The 21,308-nt window shown below is 39.0% G+C and overlaps 1 protein-coding gene across 1 annotated transcript in view; it reads left to right on the forward strand.

The window, feature by feature from the left end:
- DPP4 (dipeptidyl-peptidase 4) overlaps positions 1 to 21,308 on the forward strand; it is a 118,285-nt gene that overhangs the window by 12,091 nt on the left and 84,886 nt on the right. Inside the window, exons 3-5 of the mRNA XM_006879485.1 lie at positions 15,582 to 15,668; positions 16,351 to 16,442; positions 17,726 to 17,806. Coding sequence (XP_006879547.1) covers positions 15,582 to 15,668; positions 16,351 to 16,442; positions 17,726 to 17,806 — 260 coding nt within the window. The remainder of the gene's footprint in view (positions 1 to 15,581; positions 15,669 to 16,350; positions 16,443 to 17,725; positions 17,807 to 21,308) is intronic.

The following is a 21,308-nucleotide window of genomic DNA, read 5'->3' on the forward strand; positions in this document are numbered from 1 at the left end:
ATTGACACAGTGATGACAGCTATGGGCTCAAGTGTGTCAGAGATGATGAAGATGGCACAGAATAGGATAGGGTTCATATCTGTTGTTTCTAGGGTTGCTATGACTTGACAGTACATAAAAACAATATATATACATACACATACACACATATACATGCATATAAACACACACACATATATCATCTCAACCAACACTGATATCTTTTGACTGGTCTTGACTGGTACTGTTAATAGTGTGAGGAGGTATAGTACTAAGTCCATATTTATTGCTTACACTAAATTTTGATTTGTTTTTATGTAATTTATATTATTATATTTGATCAAAAGGGATCACAAACATTTCATGTCAGAGAAAGATAATAATAATATCTTGACTTTTATACTTGAAAAAAATTAGGCATGAAATGAAGTGGGAGTTATTACTGAAGGGGTCTTGAACCTTTGTTAAAACTTAACTCATTGCCATCAAGTCGGAACTGATTTATAGCTGTGAGAGAGGGGGGTGGCAATGATAGTGAGGCAGTGGAGAGAGAGGGGAGCAGCAGTTGGGAGAGACCAGCATCACAGAAGTGACTGGAGGCCTAAGCCACCATATCTAGGGTTGGCTGGAGTGTGGGGAGAGGGTCGTGCTAGCCAAGTGAGGCAGTGGTGGGAACGGGAAAGGAGGAAGTGAGTACTGAAGAACAGAGTGGTAGACAGAACCAAATCATAGGTGCCAAAGTTGGGGGAGGAGATCAATATTATTACTTTCGTACAATGACCAAGGAGGATAGAAGGAGAATTGATGCCTTTGAGCTGTGGTGCTGGAGAAGAGTACTGAGAATACCATGGGCTGCTAGGAAAACAAACAGATTTGTCCTGGAAAGGGTTAAACTGGGTGGCTCCTTGGAGGCAAGGATTCTGAGGCTCCATCTAACATACTTTGGACATGTTGTGAGGAGAGACCGGTCCTTAGAGAGGGACATCATGCTTGGGAGGGTGGAGGGACAGCGCAGGAGAAGAAGGCCCTCTATGAGGTGGATTGATTCAGTGAATGGGATAATTGGGATGGGAGTGTTGGAGACAGTGCGATTGGCACAGGACAGAGCGGAGTTTAGGGCTGTTGTACATGGGGTCGCTATGAGTCGCAAGCGACTCTACGGCACATAACAACAAGAACAACAACAGGAAATGTCTTTCTTCTTTCTGCTTTTCTGGGTAAAGTCTTTGACTGCCAGATATGGCTCTAAAGCTCAGCACCTAAATTAAGGCAGACTAGGGAGAAGGATTGGCCATCCACTCCTAAAACAACAGGCCTTCAAAAGCCCTATGCAAAATATATTGAGAGTAATAGGAAAAGAATAATTAGCAGTGGTTGTACACATGGTGAATGTCATTCATTTCAATGAATAATACCCATGAAAAGTAGAAAAGACAATTTTTTAAAATTAGGTATCTTTTAACCACAATTAAAACATATGAAACAGAGGCATTCAAAGTTAAGACCTTGCTAGAAAGCTTTGCAACTTGGAAATCTAAATCTTCTGACTTCTGTCGTCCTGAGTCTGCTGATTCCTATAAACAACTCTTTTAAAGAAGTGCCTTGATAGGAGATTTTACAAGTTAATATTTAATCATTACTTTATGGCTTGATGCTAGTCCTTTCTTAGTTGTAAATCAATATCTTATAAATATTTTTATCTTTAGTCTTCATAGATAATTTTGGCCTCCTAAAGAGGGTGTGTTTCTCAAATTGAGAGTAATCTGAACCCAAAAAATTAGAATTTCAAAGTTAACTGTTTTATTATTTGCCAAGTGCTGTGTTTGCACTTTCATGCTGTTCTTCAAAATGGTAATTTTCTAGGAAGGTTTTAGAAAAACTTTAGCATAAACCATTTGCTCTAGTTAATGGTTGTGTGTTAATAGGGACATTTCTTCACTATTTCATTAACTGGTGAAGTAAATAGACCCATGAGTTTAAAAGACTCTTCAAATTCATCTAATCCAGCATCTAAGGCTTAAGAAACACAGGTAATTTAAGGTAAGGCTCAAGCTGACAGGGTGTTTGTCCCTTTCATTTCCTAGGGCATCACAGCTCAGGTGTATGTATGCCAGTGGAGGCAGAGGGAGGAGAAGGCTCCTATCAAAAGAGTACGGGGCACTGCTCTATTTTTATCCTGTCTTTTACATTAAACCCCCTAATCAAATTAGATGGTCCAAAAGGCTCAGTATCATCTCTGTGAGGTTGGGACCCTTCCTGGTTTTCCTCTGCTGCTTTAAAGCTCAAATTATTCCTTTCAGATAAAAGAGTGTCATGGATGATTCTTATTTCTCTGCTATATTCTTTTACCCCAGCAGGAAACTTTTAGGGTTAGATTTAAATCTCCTCTAGTATTAAGTTTCTCTAGTACTCTGGTGTTACAATCTCTAGCGTATTGAGCTACTAACCCAAAGGTAATAACTGTCTCAAGATTTGAATCTACTAGAAAGATGAGCAGATCTCCTGCAGCACAATTTACAGCCTCAGCACCCTAATGGAAGACCAGCTATGAGTCGATTGGGCAATGAGAGAGAAAGAGAGCATTGAGCGTGTTTTGGTGGTGTAATCCATAGGGAGTTAAGGTGCAAACTCAAAGGCCAATCTTCTCTTGTGGCTGGAATTCACCAGTGGCTTCCTGGGAGAAAGATGGACAAAATCGTGATGTGCAATTTACAACTTCAGAAAACCAGTGGAGGGTCAGTTGTAAGTCCTTTGCTGCGTGAATCAGGCACACCTTAGTCTCCAGACTGACATCATTGCTCTTCAGTACTCTGGAGAGGCCCCTGACAGCCACCTTTCCCAATGCAATTTGTCTTTTGATATCCTGGCTGCTGTCACCAAGAGTGTTGATTGTGAAGCCAAGTAAACTAAAGCTGTTAGCAATCTCAATCTCTTCACCATCAGTCATAATGCTGTCAATTGGCCCAGTGCATACTGGTAACAAGAGTATTTCTGTTGGTACAAGGGATATGGCTCTATCTGATTTACATGAGGGTCTTGCTCTCTCTTACATTCCATGGAGCATGGAGCAGACAGGAAACAAGTACATAAATGATGTCACATGGTAAGAAATGCCATGGCAAAATTAAAATGTGATAGAGGGTACTGAGAGACATAGAATGAATATCTTTCTCCAAGTATGATGTTAAACCACTGGAGAGTTTAAGTATGAGTGTGGCATGATCTTACTTGCATTGTGATAACATTTCTCTGATTTGTATGTGGAGAATATTTCTGTGGAGAGAGGTTAATAGCTTGACCAGGTGAGAGATAATACCACCTGGGACAAGAGTATTTAGCATAAGAGGTGAAAATAAGTGGAAAATGTGGGATGTATTGGATTTTAAACACTGTATGGAAACGGAAAAGTACAAGTAGGAAAGCAGACAAACGCCTTGAACAGCGGATAGTAAGATTTTTCTCTTTCTCCCTTGTGGCTATTTCTTCCCACAAAAGCTATTGTGAGGTACTTCTTCTGGTTTAATTTCCTCCCTCATGCTCCTACGGGTTGGCCTCTCCCTTTCCAAGGAAGTTCCTTGAGCTCATACACACTCAGCACTTGGTAAGTCACTAATTCAGCAAATACTTTCTGGACATTTTCTATCTCCAAGGGGAAGTTGGATATAAGGTTATAAAAATGTTAGATAACTGTTCTTATCTTCAAATAAGGAAGGATGCGTATTAATTACAAGCAAAAGTCTAAGTGTCCTAGTAAATGATCAAAGTGCTATAGATTTGCTAAAGAGAAAATGACAAATGCTGCCCAGGGAAATCTGCATAGAAAACAACCACTGTAAAGGATTAATAATTAATGGGCCTAAATACAGTTCTCTCAGTTCTTCATTCCCCAGGCATGCAGTTCACCTCTATATTCAGTCCTAAAAGTTTATACTTGAAATTTAAAAAAAAAAAAGTTTATACTTGAAATTAAACACACACACACACACACACACACACACACACACACCCGAGCTATCCTTGGACATTACGTATTGTTCTTGCTAGGTACTATGGAGTCGCAAGTTTTCAGAGGCAGTAATCACGTGGGAATAGATTGCCCACTTTCTCTTGTGGAGCACCTGGAGAATTTGAACCATGTGCCTTTGATGTGACAGCACACCTTCTTACAAGTAGGCTATATATCTCTCTTTATGTGTGTATGTATAAGAAAATTTTCTAGTCTTCTTTATTTTACATGAGAATTTTATCAAATATAGTGCTTCTGGCTGTAGGTAACAGAATGTTGTTCTGATCAAAAGTAGTAAAAGGAAAGGGAAAAAGTTGCCATTTAATAAATTTTTAAATTCATAATGACTGTGTGTGTCAGAGGGAACTGCTTTTCATAAAGATCCGAGTGTCTGGTTTTCCAGCCATGTACTTGAACTACCTACCTGACTTTCAGGCAGTATCTAAGTACTACCCACATCACCTGGTACTGTTTTCTGTAATTTAGAGTCCAGAAGTCAAGTAGTTTTAGAGTTGGTTAAGTAGTGGCCCAACAACATTGTATTCTCCCCATCTTTCACCACTGCCATCCTCAGCCTGTTGACTTGTTCCTGAGCCTGGCCTCTCATGTTTGAGAATGGCGGTCTGCAGCTCTATAAGTTATTTGCTTACCTCGTTGTTTAGTGAGGTAGATGTGGTTCTTCATTCAAGAACTTGTATATAAAAAAGAAAATTCATTTCCAGAAGTTTCAAGTTGCTCCCCACTGGCAGAATACCCTAATTGTCATAATGGTTAGATTTGTGCCACTTGCTCATTTCTGAGTTAATCATCAACACGAGGGCTGGAATAAGCATGACTGGAATTGCCTTACCCATCTAGGAATAAGGAACCTTTTTTAGCACATGGAAGAGGAAGGGTAAACAACACCTCCTAAGTAGAATTCTGTAAGGTAATGGAAGGGTCTGTGAAGGCATGTCATAAATGTGTGTGTGTGTGTGTGTGTGTGTGTGTGTGTGTGTGTACACAGTGTTGTTGTTAGGTTCTGTCTAGTCAAGTACAACCCATAGAAGCCATACGAACAACAGTTATTAACCCTGTCATATTTTTTCGTTTTTTTATTAATTTCAGTGAACATCTACAGAGATTTTGGAATTCCATTCTTTCATTGTTGCACTTTTCTCGCCACCCACTCCCCTCCTCTCTCCTTGAAAAGCAAAACGCCTTCATTGGTATACAATCCCCCCACACACCCCCATCCCGACCCCAAATACACTCCACTCTGCAACCCAACCCTGTCATATTTGTCATACCCTTTCACCCTTACAACTTTTGACATACTTGGCAGTCACTGTGTCAATCGATCTGGTTAAGGGTCTTTCTCTCTTTTGCTGATCCCCCACCTTCCCAAGCATGATGGCCCTCTCAAAGGAATAGCCTCTCCTAACAACATGCCCAAACTGTATGAGACAATAACTTTCTCATCTTTGCCTCTAAGCAGTACTCTAGCTGCACTTTCCCCAAGACATATCAGCTTGTTCTTTTTGGCAGTCCATAGCAAATTCAGTACTCTTCTTCAACACAACTCAAAGGTATCAATTTTTCTTCTGTCACCCTTATTAATTGCCCAGCTCTCAGATGCATAGCAAGTGACTGAAAAGACCATGGCCTGAGTCAGATGAACCTTAGTCCTCAAAGTGACATCATCACTCCTCAATAATTTGGAGATATCCCTGACTGCAGACTTTCTCAGTGCAATACATCTCCTGATTGCTGATCTTCAACAATGTGTGTATGTGCATGTGTGTGTGTGTACCTCACACTCATTGCCATTGAGTAGGAACTGGGTTTTTAGAGTTTAAAAATTGCATTGGAGAAGGTTGCCCATCTTAGCAACTGGTGGATTTGAACACACTGCCTTTGGGTTGGTAGTGTAACTCTCTACTAGGTCACTGTAGTTACTTAGCTTTCTTTCAGTTATATTGGAAAGATAAACATCAAGTCAGCTCCAACATCCAAAAACTCTGATGATGTCTTTTTCCTTTCTTCTTCTTTTCTTTCCTAACAGCCTCAGTTTATTATAAAGCATGTTGTTTTGATGCCATCTTTTTGATCCCCAGCACTTATTTCCTCTTTGCTAATTAAAATGATCAAGAGGAGGAATATGTGAATTCTCAACATGCAAGTATAAATATGAGACAATAGAGCAAGTCTGAAACATCTGAGGGAAATTGCTATTAATTTGCTCATAAAATTCATGTAAACTACCTTATTTTATAAATTTTTTTAAATAGGCGAGATGGTTAAAAGCTAAAACTACTCATGGCAGAATGTAATCTGCAAAAATTAATTCAAGAAAACAGGATTTAAAATATTTAATGGCCATAAAAAACAAAATAAAGAAATAAACAAAATGGCCTCACAATGTCTAGAAGCTGTAATTTCTTTGAGATGGATAAAAGTATTCTCACTGATGAATCATCTCTGTTGTTAAGATATATAAAGTTATTTATATAATGATAAATATATATATATATATAAATATATATAAAGCTGTCTGCATGAAAACAATTTCACGCATTTGAGAAAGATTTGACTACACTGAAGAGAAAATCCAGAACCCAGTATCAAGTGACTCCTTAGTTCTGTCTGGCAGTCATCCACATTTGCCCACTCCCTTACTTTCAATGCTTTCCTCGTACACCTCCTCTCCTCAAATGTCTAACGTCTTCTCACCATGCTTATCCTTAACTTATAGCCTTACTTCCTATTTTAATGAGAAAACGAGTGCCACTAAGAGAGGATTACCTCAAATGTCACCAGCTCATCTGCGCATGCACTTCCATCTGCCCCTTCCCAGGATGATAGAAACATTCTCGCGTCTAAGACCAGCCCCTTCGTTTATACACGGAAAGCCGTCTCCCTTTGCTTACTCCATGACATCACTTCAACTCTTCCTTTTTTCTTGTCATGTCATTAGTTCACCCTTGTCTATTATAACAGAAGGGAGCTCTGGCAGCATAATCTGTAGGAGAGATACCGCACTAATCCAAAAGTGGCACGTCTCTGATAGTTCAAATCCACCCTGGATAAAGATAGGCAGTCTTCTTCAGTGCCATTTACAACCTCTGAAAACTGTCTAGAGGGTCAGCTGTGAGTTGGTTCCAACTCGACAGCAACAAGTTTGAGTTTTTATCATACCATAAGAAGGCTGAAACTTCTCACAAAAAAAAAAGGCAATTAAGCACTCTTGATTTCACAACTTTACCCAAGTAAAACTTGGTTTTCTGCTCTTGTTATTGCAAAACTTCTTAAAGAGTTTTTATATTATTTCTACAATTCCTCTGTCCATTCTATTAAACCCACAGGAATAAGGCTTTATCCCTACCATACCACCCAAACTGCTCCATTCTGGTAAAGATCCTTCACTTGTGTGCTTGCTGCTAAATCCAGGATTTAGTGATCACTCTGTGTCTCGCAAGCCCTGTCTTAATTCTGCCTGGCACTAAGACATCCTTTAATCTTCTGTTTATCTCCTCTGAGTTGTCATTCTTTCCAATTTTTCTATCATCTTGTATACCCCTTCTCAGGTTTCTTACTATCCCTTCCTCAAGTTTCTAACATCCCACCTTGGCTTACTCCAGGTCTCCGTTCTAAGATCTCTTCTGTCTTTACACAAGGTAATCTCATCCACTTCCATGAGTAGAAATACCACCTAGTACCTGATAATTCCATTTCATATCCACACATATGAAACATTCTTAAATTCTAGGTGCATATGCACAGATGCTTAGTGAATGTTTCTCTTGGTTATATAATCAGGATCTCAGTGTATCATTTCACATCTCCTGAGGCTCTTTAGCCCCTAAAATCTGTTGTCACTGTTAGGTGCTATCAAGCTGCAACTCATAGTGACCTCATGTACAGCAGAGCAAAGCCATGCCCAATCTAGTACCCGATTGTGAAGAACCACCTCTGCTGTTCTTAAAACCCATTGCTGCAACCACTGTGTCAATCCATCTTGTTTAGAGTCGTCCTATCTTTGATCAATACACTACATTTCCAAATATGATGTCTTTTGTCAAGGACCGACCTCATCTGATATCATGGTATGTTTTACCATCCTTGCCTTTGGCTCTTCTTCTGAAACAGTTTGGGTTTTTGTCAGTCTATATTTAGTGTATTCAATATTCTTTGCCAACACCTTAATCAAAAGCATTGATTCTTCCATCTTCCTTATTGATAATCTGGATTTCTCATGCATATAAAGCTATTGAAAACCTCATTCTTTTAGGTAGGTGCACCTTAGTCGTCAAAGTGACTTCCTTGCTCTTTAGCACAGTGAGGTCCTTGGCAGCAGATTTGTCTATTGCAATATGCCATTTGATTTCTTGACTGCTGCTTCTATGGATGCAGATTCTGGATCCAAATAAAATGAAAACTTTGACAATCCCACCATTTCCTTAATGCATCATACTGTTTACTGGTTCAATCTTCTTTATGCTGAGGTACAATCCATACTGAAAACTATACTCTTGGAGCGTCATCAATAAAGTGAATACTAGAGCTCATGTACGAAAGTACTGGTGGTGTTGTGGCCATCGTGTTGGAACTGACCCAGAGCTAACCCTCTAGTGGGTTTTCAGAGGCAGTTAATTGCATGGGAGGAGATTGCCCATCCTTCTCCCATGGAGAAGCTGGTGGATTTGAACTGTGTGCCTTTGGGATTGCAGCACAGCTTCTTACCAATAGGCCGCCAAAGCTCCCTAAGAAAGTATCATTGTTGTTATTGTTGTTAAGTCCAATCAAGTCATACATGACTCATAGCGACCCTATGAATGAAAAGTCCTTGACAGTTGCGTGACTTTCATCCTTTCTCCATGTTCATAGGGTTTCCCGAGGCAAGCTGTTTATGTAAGTAGATTCCACTCCTGCTTCCAAGCTTATTTTAGCCGGGAAGCACCACCAAACACTGTCGACCATGGGTAACCATTATCGCATTTGACACGCCAGTGTCACAGTGTTCAGATTCACAGCGACCACAAGTTACCTCTGTATGGCAAGTGGACACACCAGGGCTATACGGCCTAGAAAAATGTTTCACCAAAACAATTAAAGACAGGCCTTAGGGCCACAGATCAGAGTCACCCACCTGTGGCTTGGTAGCATCACGTTCAGTCCAATAGGCCAATTGGTCTCTCTCTCTCTCTGTTGTTAAGTGACATCGAGTCGTAGGCGACTCATAGTGACCTTATGAACAAAAGTCTTCAACAGTTGCGTGGCTTTCATCCTTTCTCCGTGTTCGTAGGGTTTCCTGAGGCAAGCTGTATATGGAAGTGGATGCCACTCCTGCTTCCAAACGAAAGTATTACTGATGGGAATTTTTAATGTTGCTTTAATTCTCATTTAAATTCTTATATTGTTAAATGGAACTTTGGTGGCACAGTGGATAGAGAGTTGTTCTCCCAACCCAAAGGTAGGCGGTTCAAATTCACTAGCTGTTCCATGGATAAGAGATAAAGAGTCTCCTCCTATGAGATTTACAGCCTTTGAAAACTTGCTGAAAGGTCAGCTATGGATCAGTTTTGACTCAACAGCAACAGTGTTTTTAATATGAGGCTGGAACATCCAGTATCAGGTCTTATTTACCTACTATTTATAGAATACAGAGCTATCTAAATTTGTTGCCATTGAGTCAAAATCAACTAGTAGTTGATAATCTTACAGATTATCTTTAGGGATAATCTTACCAGAGTACCATATAGATGACTAAAGGCCTGTTTATGCTATTTCTTTAATTTCTTCATCTGTATCCTTGATTTTTCTGCCTCTACTTCTTATCAAGTCTGCTGTTTTATTAGAATAAATTCTGAAATAATACTTTTATTCCTTTACACAAATAATAAATACAAGCATCAGTAGAAAAAAAATTCTTGATTGCTATATGGAACACAGAAACTTTATAATCCAAATACTAACTAAATCCATTGCTTTTGAGTCAGTTCTGAGTCATATGATCTCACGGAACAAACCGGAACTTCCCCACAGGGCTTCCAAAACTCTAAATCTTTACAGAAACAGACTGCCATGTCTCTATCCCACAGACCACCTGGTGAGTCCAAACGTCTGGGCTTATTGTTAGCAGTACTTTATAACTACATCTCTGTTCTGTGTGTAAAACTGTTATGAGTTTATGAGAAGTAAAAACCATGTTTGGTTTTAAGCTGCATTTCAAAAGTAATTTATTTTCCTGAAAGGACAACGTGATATATTAGAATTTAATATAGCCCAAGAAATTTTATTATGAATGAAAAAGAAAAAAATTCAAAATATCTGTAGTTATAGAGCAACACTTGGCCAAAGTATGTGGCAAAAAGCTGCATTGAAATCTCAAAGGCATGAGGTTCAAGGCCACCCTCTGCTCTGTGGGAGAAGGATGGGCAATCTCCTCCTGTACAATTGACTGCCTCTGAAAACTTACTGGAGGGTCAACTATATGGACAACAACAACAACATTACTCTTATTTGGATCTTAATATTCTGGAATTCCTATTATCCAGAAATGATTCTCCAGCAAGAATCATTAAAATACCCTAAAGACTTTGACGATAATTTATTATTTGATGCAACTATTTTCAGCTCAAATTGTAAAACATTTTCTATTTTTTACTAGAAGAATATTATTTTCAGATTGTCTGGGCTAACAGTGCCTCTCACCAAAGAAATAATATATAAGGCCATTAACTTTTATTGTGGTTTTAAAAATCAAATTAAAGAAGGCTTAAACATGAGAGTTTCTGTATAAGCTGATGAGTAACATATGATTAGCTGCTTTACTTGGCTAGCGCACTGCTTTGAACTGATAAGTCAAATGAACGATATGTCCCAGGCCGCACCAGGAGAACCGACGAGCAGCCAAAGACCTTCATCTGTTGCCGCAGCAGTGCCCTGTCAGTGAGCAATTACACAAGGAAGAAGAAATGCGAGCGTGTCCTATAAGAGTTTGACAGAAGAGGATGTAACTTGGCAGCAAAGTACAGACTTGCTAAAGGTCAAAACCTGGACTTGGCACTCACATGTCACAAAACTCGCTTATCTAGATGTTTTAAAAGTGTCTTCCAATGTGCCCTGCTTATCAAATAGCAAAGCAAGAAAACAAGAAACATTTGTTACACTTTACTGCAATTTAGCAGGCTGCTCTTGGACTGGGTGGCCAGTGCATAGAAAGAAATAGGATTGCAGGTCATTATGAGGAAGCTAAATAAGCCTGACTCAAGACATGGTAGGAGTGGGCCTTACCAAGGATGTAAGGGATCGGAGCAAGAATGTGACATCAACTTAGGTGTCTGGACCATCAGGTGGTGTTATTAGGTTCTCTCAAGTTGTTTCCAACTCTCAGTGACCTTATGCACACCAGATAAGAAAATCTGATTCGACATTATTCCCACAATCTCCATTTTTGCAATCGCTGTGTCAACCTACCTCTTTGAGCATTTTCTTTTCCTTTGCTGACTTTCTCATGTTACAAGCATGACATCCTTTTCCGAGGACTTGTCCCTCCTGAAAACATGCCCAATGTGTGTGAGATGAAGTGTCACCATACTCATCTCCAGGGAGCAGCCTGGCTACACTTTTCCCAGACAGATCTCTCTGTTCTTTTGCCGGTTCCTATTGTAATAATATCCTTCACTAACACCACAGTTCATAGGCATTAATTCTTTAGTCAAATTTACACAAAGTCCATCATGAGAAGAAGGGAGTCCACTGTACATGGCAAAGATAACTCATCTGGGAAAACAATAGACCCAGCAATGTCTGAAGAAGTTAGTAGAGTTATGAATTCTCAGCAAGACACACATTCTGACCCAGAAAGAAGTACAGCACTGTGGCTACTGAAACACCACAGAGAAGTAGGTTTCAATGTTCTGCTGTTAGTGAGCTATCCTGAAAAAATTTACTGAGACAGAATCTAAATGACATAATACTGTGTCTATGTGCTTATTGCAGGCACTTAGTTCCCTTCTTACAAAAGCAAGAGTCAGTGATAGATGTTGATATTTTGCATGCTCTATCATCCATCTATCTATCTATCTATCTATCTATCTATCTATCTATCTATCTATCTATCTATCTAATCTATCCATGTTGTTGTTAAGTGCCATCGAGTCACCTAAGATTCATAATGACCCTATGTACAACAGCCCTAAACCCTGCTCCATCCTATGCCAATCTTACTGTCTCCAATACACCTACCCCCATTACCTCAGTCACTGAATCAATCCATCTTATCTAGGGTCTTTATCTCTTGAGCTGTCCCTCCACATACACAAGCACACACACATACACACGTGTGTGTGTGTGTGTGCGCGCGTTTTCTTACCCTCCCGCACTCAGGTCTCATTTTACTTGTGATTGCTGTGATGCTGAACACGGCGACACTGATGTGTCAAGTGTGATAATGGTTACTCATGGTGGACAATGTTTGGTGGAGCTCCCTGATTAAAACAAGCTTGGAAGCAGGAGTGGCATCTACTTCCAAAATAGCATGCCTCTAGAAAATTTATGAAGGTGGAGAAACTATGAAAGTTATACAAATGTTTAGGTCTTTCATTCATAGGGTCACTAAGAGTCGTCTATGACTCGATGGCACTTAACAATAAAAACAACATGTGTAGATTTAGATTTAGATATATTTTCTCTCTCTCTGACCCTCTACCTTTCCCAGAATGGCATAATTTTCCAAGGACTAATCCCTCTTGACAACATGCCAAATGTATGTGTGACTATTTTATTATCCTTGCCTCTAAGGAATACACTGGTTGCATTTCTTCCAAGACAGACTTGTTTATTCTTTTAGCAAACCATGGTATAATCAACACTCCTCACCAGTATCACAATTCTAAGGCATCAGTTCTTCTTACATCATCCTTATTCATTGTCCATCTTTCAGATAAATAGGAAGCAATTGAAAATGGTATGGCTTGTATTGGGTTCACCTTAGTCTTTAAACTGATGTCCTTGCTTATTAGAACTTTAGGGAGATTTCTGACAGCTTATTTTCCCAATGCAACACATTTTTTTTTATTTCTTGACTTCTATTATCACAGATACTGGTTGTGGATTATAATAAAAGGATATCCTTAACAACTTTTTAATTTTTTCTCCATTTATCATCATGTCTACTGGTCCAGTGGTGAGAATTATTTTTTTTCTTACTGTTGAAATGCAATGCACAGTGAAGGCTGTAGTCTTTGATATGCAACAAGTACTTCAAATCTCTTCACTTACAGCAAGCAAGGTTGTGTCACCTTCATAACATAGGTTGTTGATGAGTCTTCCTCCCATCCTGTTGTCATATTCTTCTGTAGTACTAAATAATTCACTCAGCATACAAACTGAGACTAGAGAAAGGACAGAGATAATTCTTTGCTATCAAGAGGGAGCTCTGGTGGCGTCGTCTGTAGGGAGTTGAGTCATATTCATCAGCTGATCCACAGCAAAAAGATAAGTAAACTCCACTTATGTGATTTACAACCTGAGAAACCCAAGGAATGGTCAGCTATTAGCTGGCTTGACAACAGTATGAGTTGCTATTAGATTGATCTTGACTAATAACAATCATAGAGGGCAGAGTATAATCACCCCATAGGCTTTCCAAGATTGATTATAATCATTATGTAAGTAGATCACACATCTCTTTGGTGGTAGATTTGAACCTCTGGAGATGCAAGCCCTTTGTGTTAGCACTGTAACACATGACAGACCACACACACACACACAGACACAGAGTTGTTGTTGTTGTTGTGTACCATAGAGTCAGAACCGACCCCAATGCATGGCTGATTGTCCAGCAGGTTTTCAGAGGCAGTAAATCTCACAGGAGGAGATTGCCCATCCTTCCCCCATGGAACAGATGGTGGCCTCAAACCACATGACTCCGATTTTGAAGTGACTCATACTTGACCCTCCACTGAGTTCTGAGGATGTAAAATACATGGCAAAGGATTGTCCGTCTTTCTCTGGCAGAGCTGCTCTCACCAGAGAAATGCATTCATTGAGCTAGCAGCGTGATACATCCCCCAAACCAGAGCTACTGCTGTAGAATTGATTTGAACCGGTTACATCAGTTTCTGAAGTTTAATGGACAGATTCTGCGTCACCTTTTCTATGGAAATACTAGCCAGTTCAAACTCCCAGCCTTTAGGTTAGCAGCCCAAGAATAACTTATAGAGCCACTAGGACTCATTTATATATGTAACTGTTGTTTGTCTCTCTCTGTGGGTCTCTTGTCAAATAGATTCCAATTCATAGAGACCCAAAGCACAAACAAATGAATTGTTGTCCATTTCTGAACCATCTTTAAAACTGTTGCTGTTTCTATGTTTGAGCCCATTGCTGAAGCCACTGGAACCATCTATCTCATTGAGGGGCTTCCTATTGCTTTCTTTTTTCTTTTTTTTTTTAAGTAACACAAGACTCATTATCCTCATTCTAAGGAGCATTCAGGTTAGTTCTCAAAATGATTTCTTTCGAACACATTAAAGCAGCAGATTTTCCCAGTGCAATACGTTATTAGAGTTTTTGACTACTGCTTCCTCTGGTGTTGATTGTCGATCTAAATAAAACAAAACCCTTCACAATTCAACCTTTTCCCTCTTTATTGTGTTATTTACTGGTCCAGTTGTGAATATTTTTGGTTTCTTCATGTTGAGATGTAAGTAATTAAGTGTGTGCTTCATGTCATCTCTTTTTTTATTGCTTTCTTTAATCCTAATGCTGTTTTTTTATAGTCAGGTTTCTTGGATTATTTGCTTAGTACATAGATGGAATGAGTTTGATGAAAGCATGTACATTATTTTGTCATCAGATATTAGGATTGTGGGTGTGTATACCATTTATTCTTCAACTTAAATTTTGGGATGTGTTTTATGTCTTTACTAGATTTAAAATTCTTAGTAGTAGGAGATTTATATATAATCTCAATGATATTTTTCAAGTAGCACTCTATTTTTTTTCCTTACAATAAAAGTAACGGCAGCTTGATTAGGAAAAAATGAATCCCAGAGAGTGAGATAGGCCATTTCTCCAAAATGTACCAAGTAGTACTCACTTTATAAGGAGTCCTGGGGCTCAGTGGTTCAGTACTTCTGAGAGGTAAGGGTTCTAGCCCTCTAGTCACAATGCAGGAAGTGAGGTGTAGCAATTTGCTTCTTTAAGAATTTACAGCTTTCAAATCCGTATAGGCTATTTTACCCTGTGCAATGCTGTTTTTGTTGTTCTTCTCATAAGGTTTCAGAAAGTCTGGAATCCTTGGGAATTTGAAAGTCTATTCTGTATTTTCAACCTTTTGATTACTATATTTCTATAGAATCTTTGATCAAAATTGGAACTGGTTTTAATATATCACTAACACGATGGTATAAAACACACATGATTATATTTTACCAGTTAAATGTATTTTCCCCCTCCATATGTTTAGTCTGAAATCTTTCAAGGTATATGCCTTGCATTCTGTGATCAGTAAGTGCTGTAGAAATCTATTTGTTTATTTTGTCTGAAATTTACTGAACATTTCGTTTCTAGTGTTGTGTTGTGTGTGTTTTTTTTTTTCAACTTGCAGATGCTGACAGTCGCAGAACTTATACTTTAACTGATTATTTAAAAAATACTTTTAGAATGAAATACTACTCCCTACGGTGGATTTCAGGTAATTGGGGGGTGGTGCAGATCTTTATGATTGTGTTCACTCTAGTTTAATTATGGGAATTTGTATGGTATCAGAAGATATATTACTCATTCTTTAAGAGCTCATGGGAGATTATCTCTGTTTAAGAACCTTATAAAACACAATGTATGGGAATGATTATATGAAACACAGTGTGAATGCAGGAATGGATGAAATGCAACATGCATGAATAAAACACAGTGCATATGAATTTTGTATGCAAACCAGTATAACATTTTTAAAAATGTGAAAAAAAAGAACAAGTGAGAGAAGTCAGAAAGAAATCTTAGTCTTTTATGTTGCTAGTTTCACTCAACAACTCTGTGTGACAGATTTGAAACTTCTTTGAGGTAGAGATACCAGCTATCAATTGTTTCGTTAGTAATTGAGCACTGAACTATATGCCAACTAGGCTCCTATTTCTTTTATAAGTAAATAAAACCTTAAATGTGAATTAAAACCATAGCAATGAAGGAGAAATGAATGTACATCAGTGTAATACTCATCTATCACTAATGTTTTGGTTGGTGGTTTTTTTAATTTTAGAAGTGTTTATTTGATATTTCTGAGAACTTACATCTAATTTTTTTATAGCATATAATTTACTTTTAGGAGATACTTAAATGCAACTCACAATATTGACCTGGCCCTTTTCTTTCTTTAGATCATGAGTACCTCTACAAACAAGATAATAATATACTGCTCTTCAATGCAGAATATGGAAACAGCTCCGTTTTCTTGGAGAACAGTACATTTGTATGTCTCATCACATAATTAATTCATGCTTTGGGGAAATACTGGGAATTTTTCTCATAACCTTTTCAAATCATGAGGACTCATCTTGTTGGACTCTCTCTTTAGCATATGGCACAGAGGATCTTTCTCTCCTTGAAATGTTCCCTGCTTTGGCTGCTCTTCCATCCTCTTCAATAAGTCCTTCTCTGTTCATACTCTTAAATGTAAGTGCTGCTCAGGGCTCAGTCCTCCCTAACTCACTTTTTTTCTTTTCGCTTTGCATGCTTTCATTCACTGGCTTTCACTCATTCCCACAACATTTGCTTTTATGCCTTTGATTCCATATATGCACTTTTAACACGACCGTCCTCCTCCCTACATCTAAACCTCCATTTCCGATAGCTGCTTGCATGTGGATAGCCTTCAGTTAGTTATACTCAGTATCCCTAGCTAAACTCGTGGTCTCCTTTCCTTTCCTGACAAGCCCAAAGCACCTTATTACTCTTCCTGAGTCCCCAGTCTTGATAAACAGTATTCTTCTCCAAGACAGTCAAGCTAGAATGCTCAGACCATTTTTCACTCCCTCTCTGTCAGCTCCTATGTGTAGCTACCTGACAGTCCCAGGTAGTCCATCTCTGCCATGCCAGGCATCTCTGCATTCCATTTTCGCTGCATAGTCCTTCTCCAAAGTCTTGTCTAATCTTAGAGTAGTCAGTGCTCTCCCCTGTGTCTCTATCTCACTTCTGTACATCAGGATCACTGCACTGAATAAGCCCAGGGCAAATGGTAACTCCTCTGCTCAATTCAGCTACTGTGTCACTGTAGCATCGCCATCAGATAGAACACATTCTTTCACTTCCATGCACAAAAAAAAGAATTAATCTCTCTACTCCTATCTATGTCTTAGCTATTGTTCCTTTTTTTTTTTGTCCATTTACCTTCCATTTCATCCAACACACCTTATATGCAGGTAGCACATAACCCTCAACCATTCTCTGAACAAGCATGTCTTTTCCTGTGGTTTTTGCTAGTGCCTTTTCCTCTTAAGAAAGTCCTCTCTATCACCAGCTCTCATCCTCATGGCTGTCATTCCTCAATTAGAATCTGTCCTTCCCTCTGGATCACCAACACTGACCAACATCAGCATGGCATCATGGTGATTTGTGTGAGTGACTGGGACTCCTGTAGACTAAGCATTTCCAAGACATGAATCACGTGTCTGGAACAGAACCCTCCACACAGTAAGTTCTTAAAGGTATCAGTTGAGTTTTCAGTTGTTCTTTCTTTCCCTCTTTGATTGACAGGATCAATTTGGATATTCTACACATGATTACTCAGTGTCTCCTGATGGACAGTTTGTTCTCTTAGAGTACAACTACGTGAAGGTAAAGGAATGCTTTCTTACAACCTTTAATGAATTGCATAAAGATGTTGTCTTATAACTGGATTCAAGGCTATGGATATTTAATGTTGGCTTTTAAGTAATACTTTTACTTTTTTAAAGTATTACTTTTAAGTAATACTGTTGTTGTTGTGTACTACTGAGTCAAACTGACTCATAGCGGACCATTCAGTGGTTTTCAGAGGCAGGAAATTGCAAGGAAGGAGATTGCCCATCCTTCTGCAGAGCAGCTAGTAGATTCGAGATTGCAGTGTAGCTTCTTGCCACTAGGCTGTCAGAGCATGTTGGTGTTTTGTGCACTAAAACTCATTTTAGACAAAGTTTTGTGTACTAAAAATGCATTAATTCAGCATCTGAAAGATGAACAGCCATTCTTCCTCTGAAAGTCAAGCTGAAAGGATGTTTTCAAATAAATGAATTTTCAGTACTTTGAAATACTGAAAAGTATCATTAACATCGTATCCTAAGTACTAATGATGTAAGTCAATAATAACATTTTCAATAGGCTCTTATAACCTTAGAATAAGTTCAGGTATCAGATTTCTATGCCCATTGCTATTATCACTCACTTTCTTTGTCTCTGCTTTATACATAACTTTTTTTTTTTTGCTTTATACATAACTTTTATCTCTTTCATTGCCATTGAATGAGAGCTGCTGACTCTGCAGTGGGTTTTCAAAAGCTGTAAATAACATGGGGTGACATTGCTCATCCTATGGGGCAGCTGGTGAATTTGAACTGCCTACTTTTGGGTTGACAGTGCAACTCCTTACTCACTAGATCACCAGAGCTCCCTCTTCATATATAGTAAGATTCTCAGTAAGTATTTGTTTCGCAAAGAGTTAAACTTTCCATTCTCCAAAAGAGGCTCTGTAAGGTGACCTGACCATCCTCCTGTCTTCAGATCCTGTCAGTCTACAGAGACGAGTCTCAGTACTAGTGTCACCACAGTCCTCCAGAAACCCCTCATCTTCACCCGGTCATTCAGCCCAACATCAAATTGTCACACATCTAGGAAAAGATTGCAGTTTAATCACACATATTCTTCATATTTAGGATATATGTGAATCTCCAGTAACTTTAACTGCAAGTTGAGGGTTATTTTTATAAGCTTAATAACGGTCTTAAAAAGTTGAAAAATGTACGAGAGATAAAACAATCTTATAGAGTTGTTCTGCATTGAAAACAAAATATAAAGCTGGTGACTTCCACTGCTGGCTTTTTTTAAGATGGATAATATTAAATGGCCTTATCCTACACTAATACTGCTGCATCTAAGCCAAGCAACCCAATCCATCTTTGCCGTCTTTAGATAGTAATGCTCAATCATAATCTTTGCCTTGAATTCACTGTGCTGGATTCTACCTTCTGGATGTGAAGACTCACTGACCATGTTCACCAAACTAATACATCATAAATTATCAACAGTTCAGAATTCTAGATCTGCTTTCATATCTGTTCCTATAATAAATACTTGTTTAATTCAGTGACTCTCTATGCTGTCTATAGATTAAAATGATTGAGGAGTTAAAAAAATCCCCAGTGTTGAAGTTCAATCATCATTATCTTCAGTGAATTGAAATTATGGACAAGGGTGTGGCTCCAAACTATGTCTTACAATCCTTGTAGAGCCTTGTTTAAGTTATATCATTTGTATACTTAAATCCGCCAGTAGTTTACTTAGAATAAATACAGACTCTAACTGTGGCCTACTTGGAGGCCTGTGCAATTGGATCCTACTTTGCCCCTCTGAATCACTGTGTTGGACCAGTGGCTTTCATCCTTGCCTCCCGTTGAATTATTTGAGGGGGGTATTTAAAAAGTACAGATGAATGTCATCTACAGAAGTAATTAATTCAGTACAACTATAATTAGGATCCAAGCACAGGCATATACAGCTTCAAGGTAAGTCGGTGTCTCTAAGATTGAGGCATTGCCTGTCTTTCCCTTAAAGCATCATTCTCATTCCCAAAGGCAATGAGTCAGTGATTGCATCTTTCTGGTACCTTCTTCCTTTTATTTTAACAAGACTCTCCTCTTTCTATTAATTCAAGTACAGACATTTTGGGGTAACTATAAAATTCATACAAGCGTTAGAATAAAACGTTGTTGTTGTGTGCTGTAGAGTTGGAAACAACCCACACCTGACCCTCCAGAGAGTTTCTAGAGACAGTTAATTGGATGGGAGGAGACTTCCCATCCTTCTGTGGAGCAGGTGGTGGCCTTGAACCACTTGCCTTTGAGATTACAGCACAGCTTCTTGCCACTAGGCCACCAGTGCTCCCTCATAAAACATTGTTGTTGTTGTTGTTGTTATGTGCCATTGAGTCATCTGCAACTCATAGTGGCCCTATGTACAATAGCCCTAAACCCTGCTCTATTGAGTACCAAACTCACTGTCTCTGACACACCTACCTTATTACTCCAGTCACTGAGTCAATTCATCTCATGGAGGGTCTTCCTCTCCTGCACTGTCCCTCCACCCTCCCAAGTATGATGTCCCTCTCCAAGGACTGGTCCCTCCTTGTACCATGGTCCAAAGTATGTCGGACAAAGCTTCAGAATCCTTGCCTCCAAGGAGCAGCCTGGTTTAAACCTCTCTAGGTTGAACCTGTTCATTTTCTTAGCAGTCCATGGTGTATTCAAAACTATTCTCCAACACCACAGCTCAAAGGCATCAATTCTCCTTCTATCATCCCTAGTCATTGTCCAGCTCACTGATGCATAACAAATGATTGCAAAGACCATGACCTGTATCAGGTGCTCCTTAGTCTCCAGAGTGACATCACTGCTCTTCAGAATTTTGGAGAGGGCTCTAATAGCAGACTTTCCCAACGCAATAAGTCTTTCAATTTCCTGGCTGTGGAGCCAAACGAACTAAAGCTGCTAACAATCTCAATCTCTTCACCATCTATCATGATGCTGCCAATTGGCCCAGTGGTGAGAATCTTTGTTTTCTTGATATTGAGCCTCAGTGCATATTGAAGGCTGCAGTCCTTGACCTTCTGCAGCAAGCTCCTCAGGTCCTCCTCAGTTTTAGCAAGCAAGGTTGTATCATTTGCATGACACAGATTGTTAAGTCTTCCTTCAATCCTGATGCCACATTTCTCCTTATACAGCCCAGCTTCCTGGATGGTCTGTTTTGCATACAGATTGAGACGGTATGGATATCAGACACATCCCTGGCGTACACCCTTCCCAATTTTGAACCATGCAGTATTTTCTTGCTCTGTTCTTAAGACTGCCTCCTAGTCCAAGTATAGGTTTTGCATCAGCATGATCAAGTGTTCTAGGATTCCCATTCTTCTCAGAGTCAGCCACAGTTTGTTGTGATCCACACAGTCAAACGCCTCTTCATAATCAATGAAACACAAACTGATACTTCCTGCTTTCAATCAAGATCCATCTAACATCAGCTATAATTAGATCATATAATTATTGAAATAAAGAACTGTGTCTTCTATTATCCTTTTTACCTCTCAGTG

The sequence above is a fragment of the Elephantulus edwardii genome, unplaced genomic scaffold (genome assembly GCF_000299155.1).
Source record: "Elephantulus edwardii isolate Elephantulus edwardi_28Jun2011 unplaced genomic scaffold, EleEdw1.0 scaffold00003, whole genome shotgun sequence".
In the NCBI taxonomy this organism is placed as follows: domain Eukaryota; kingdom Metazoa; phylum Chordata; class Mammalia; order Macroscelidea; family Macroscelididae; genus Elephantulus; species Elephantulus edwardii.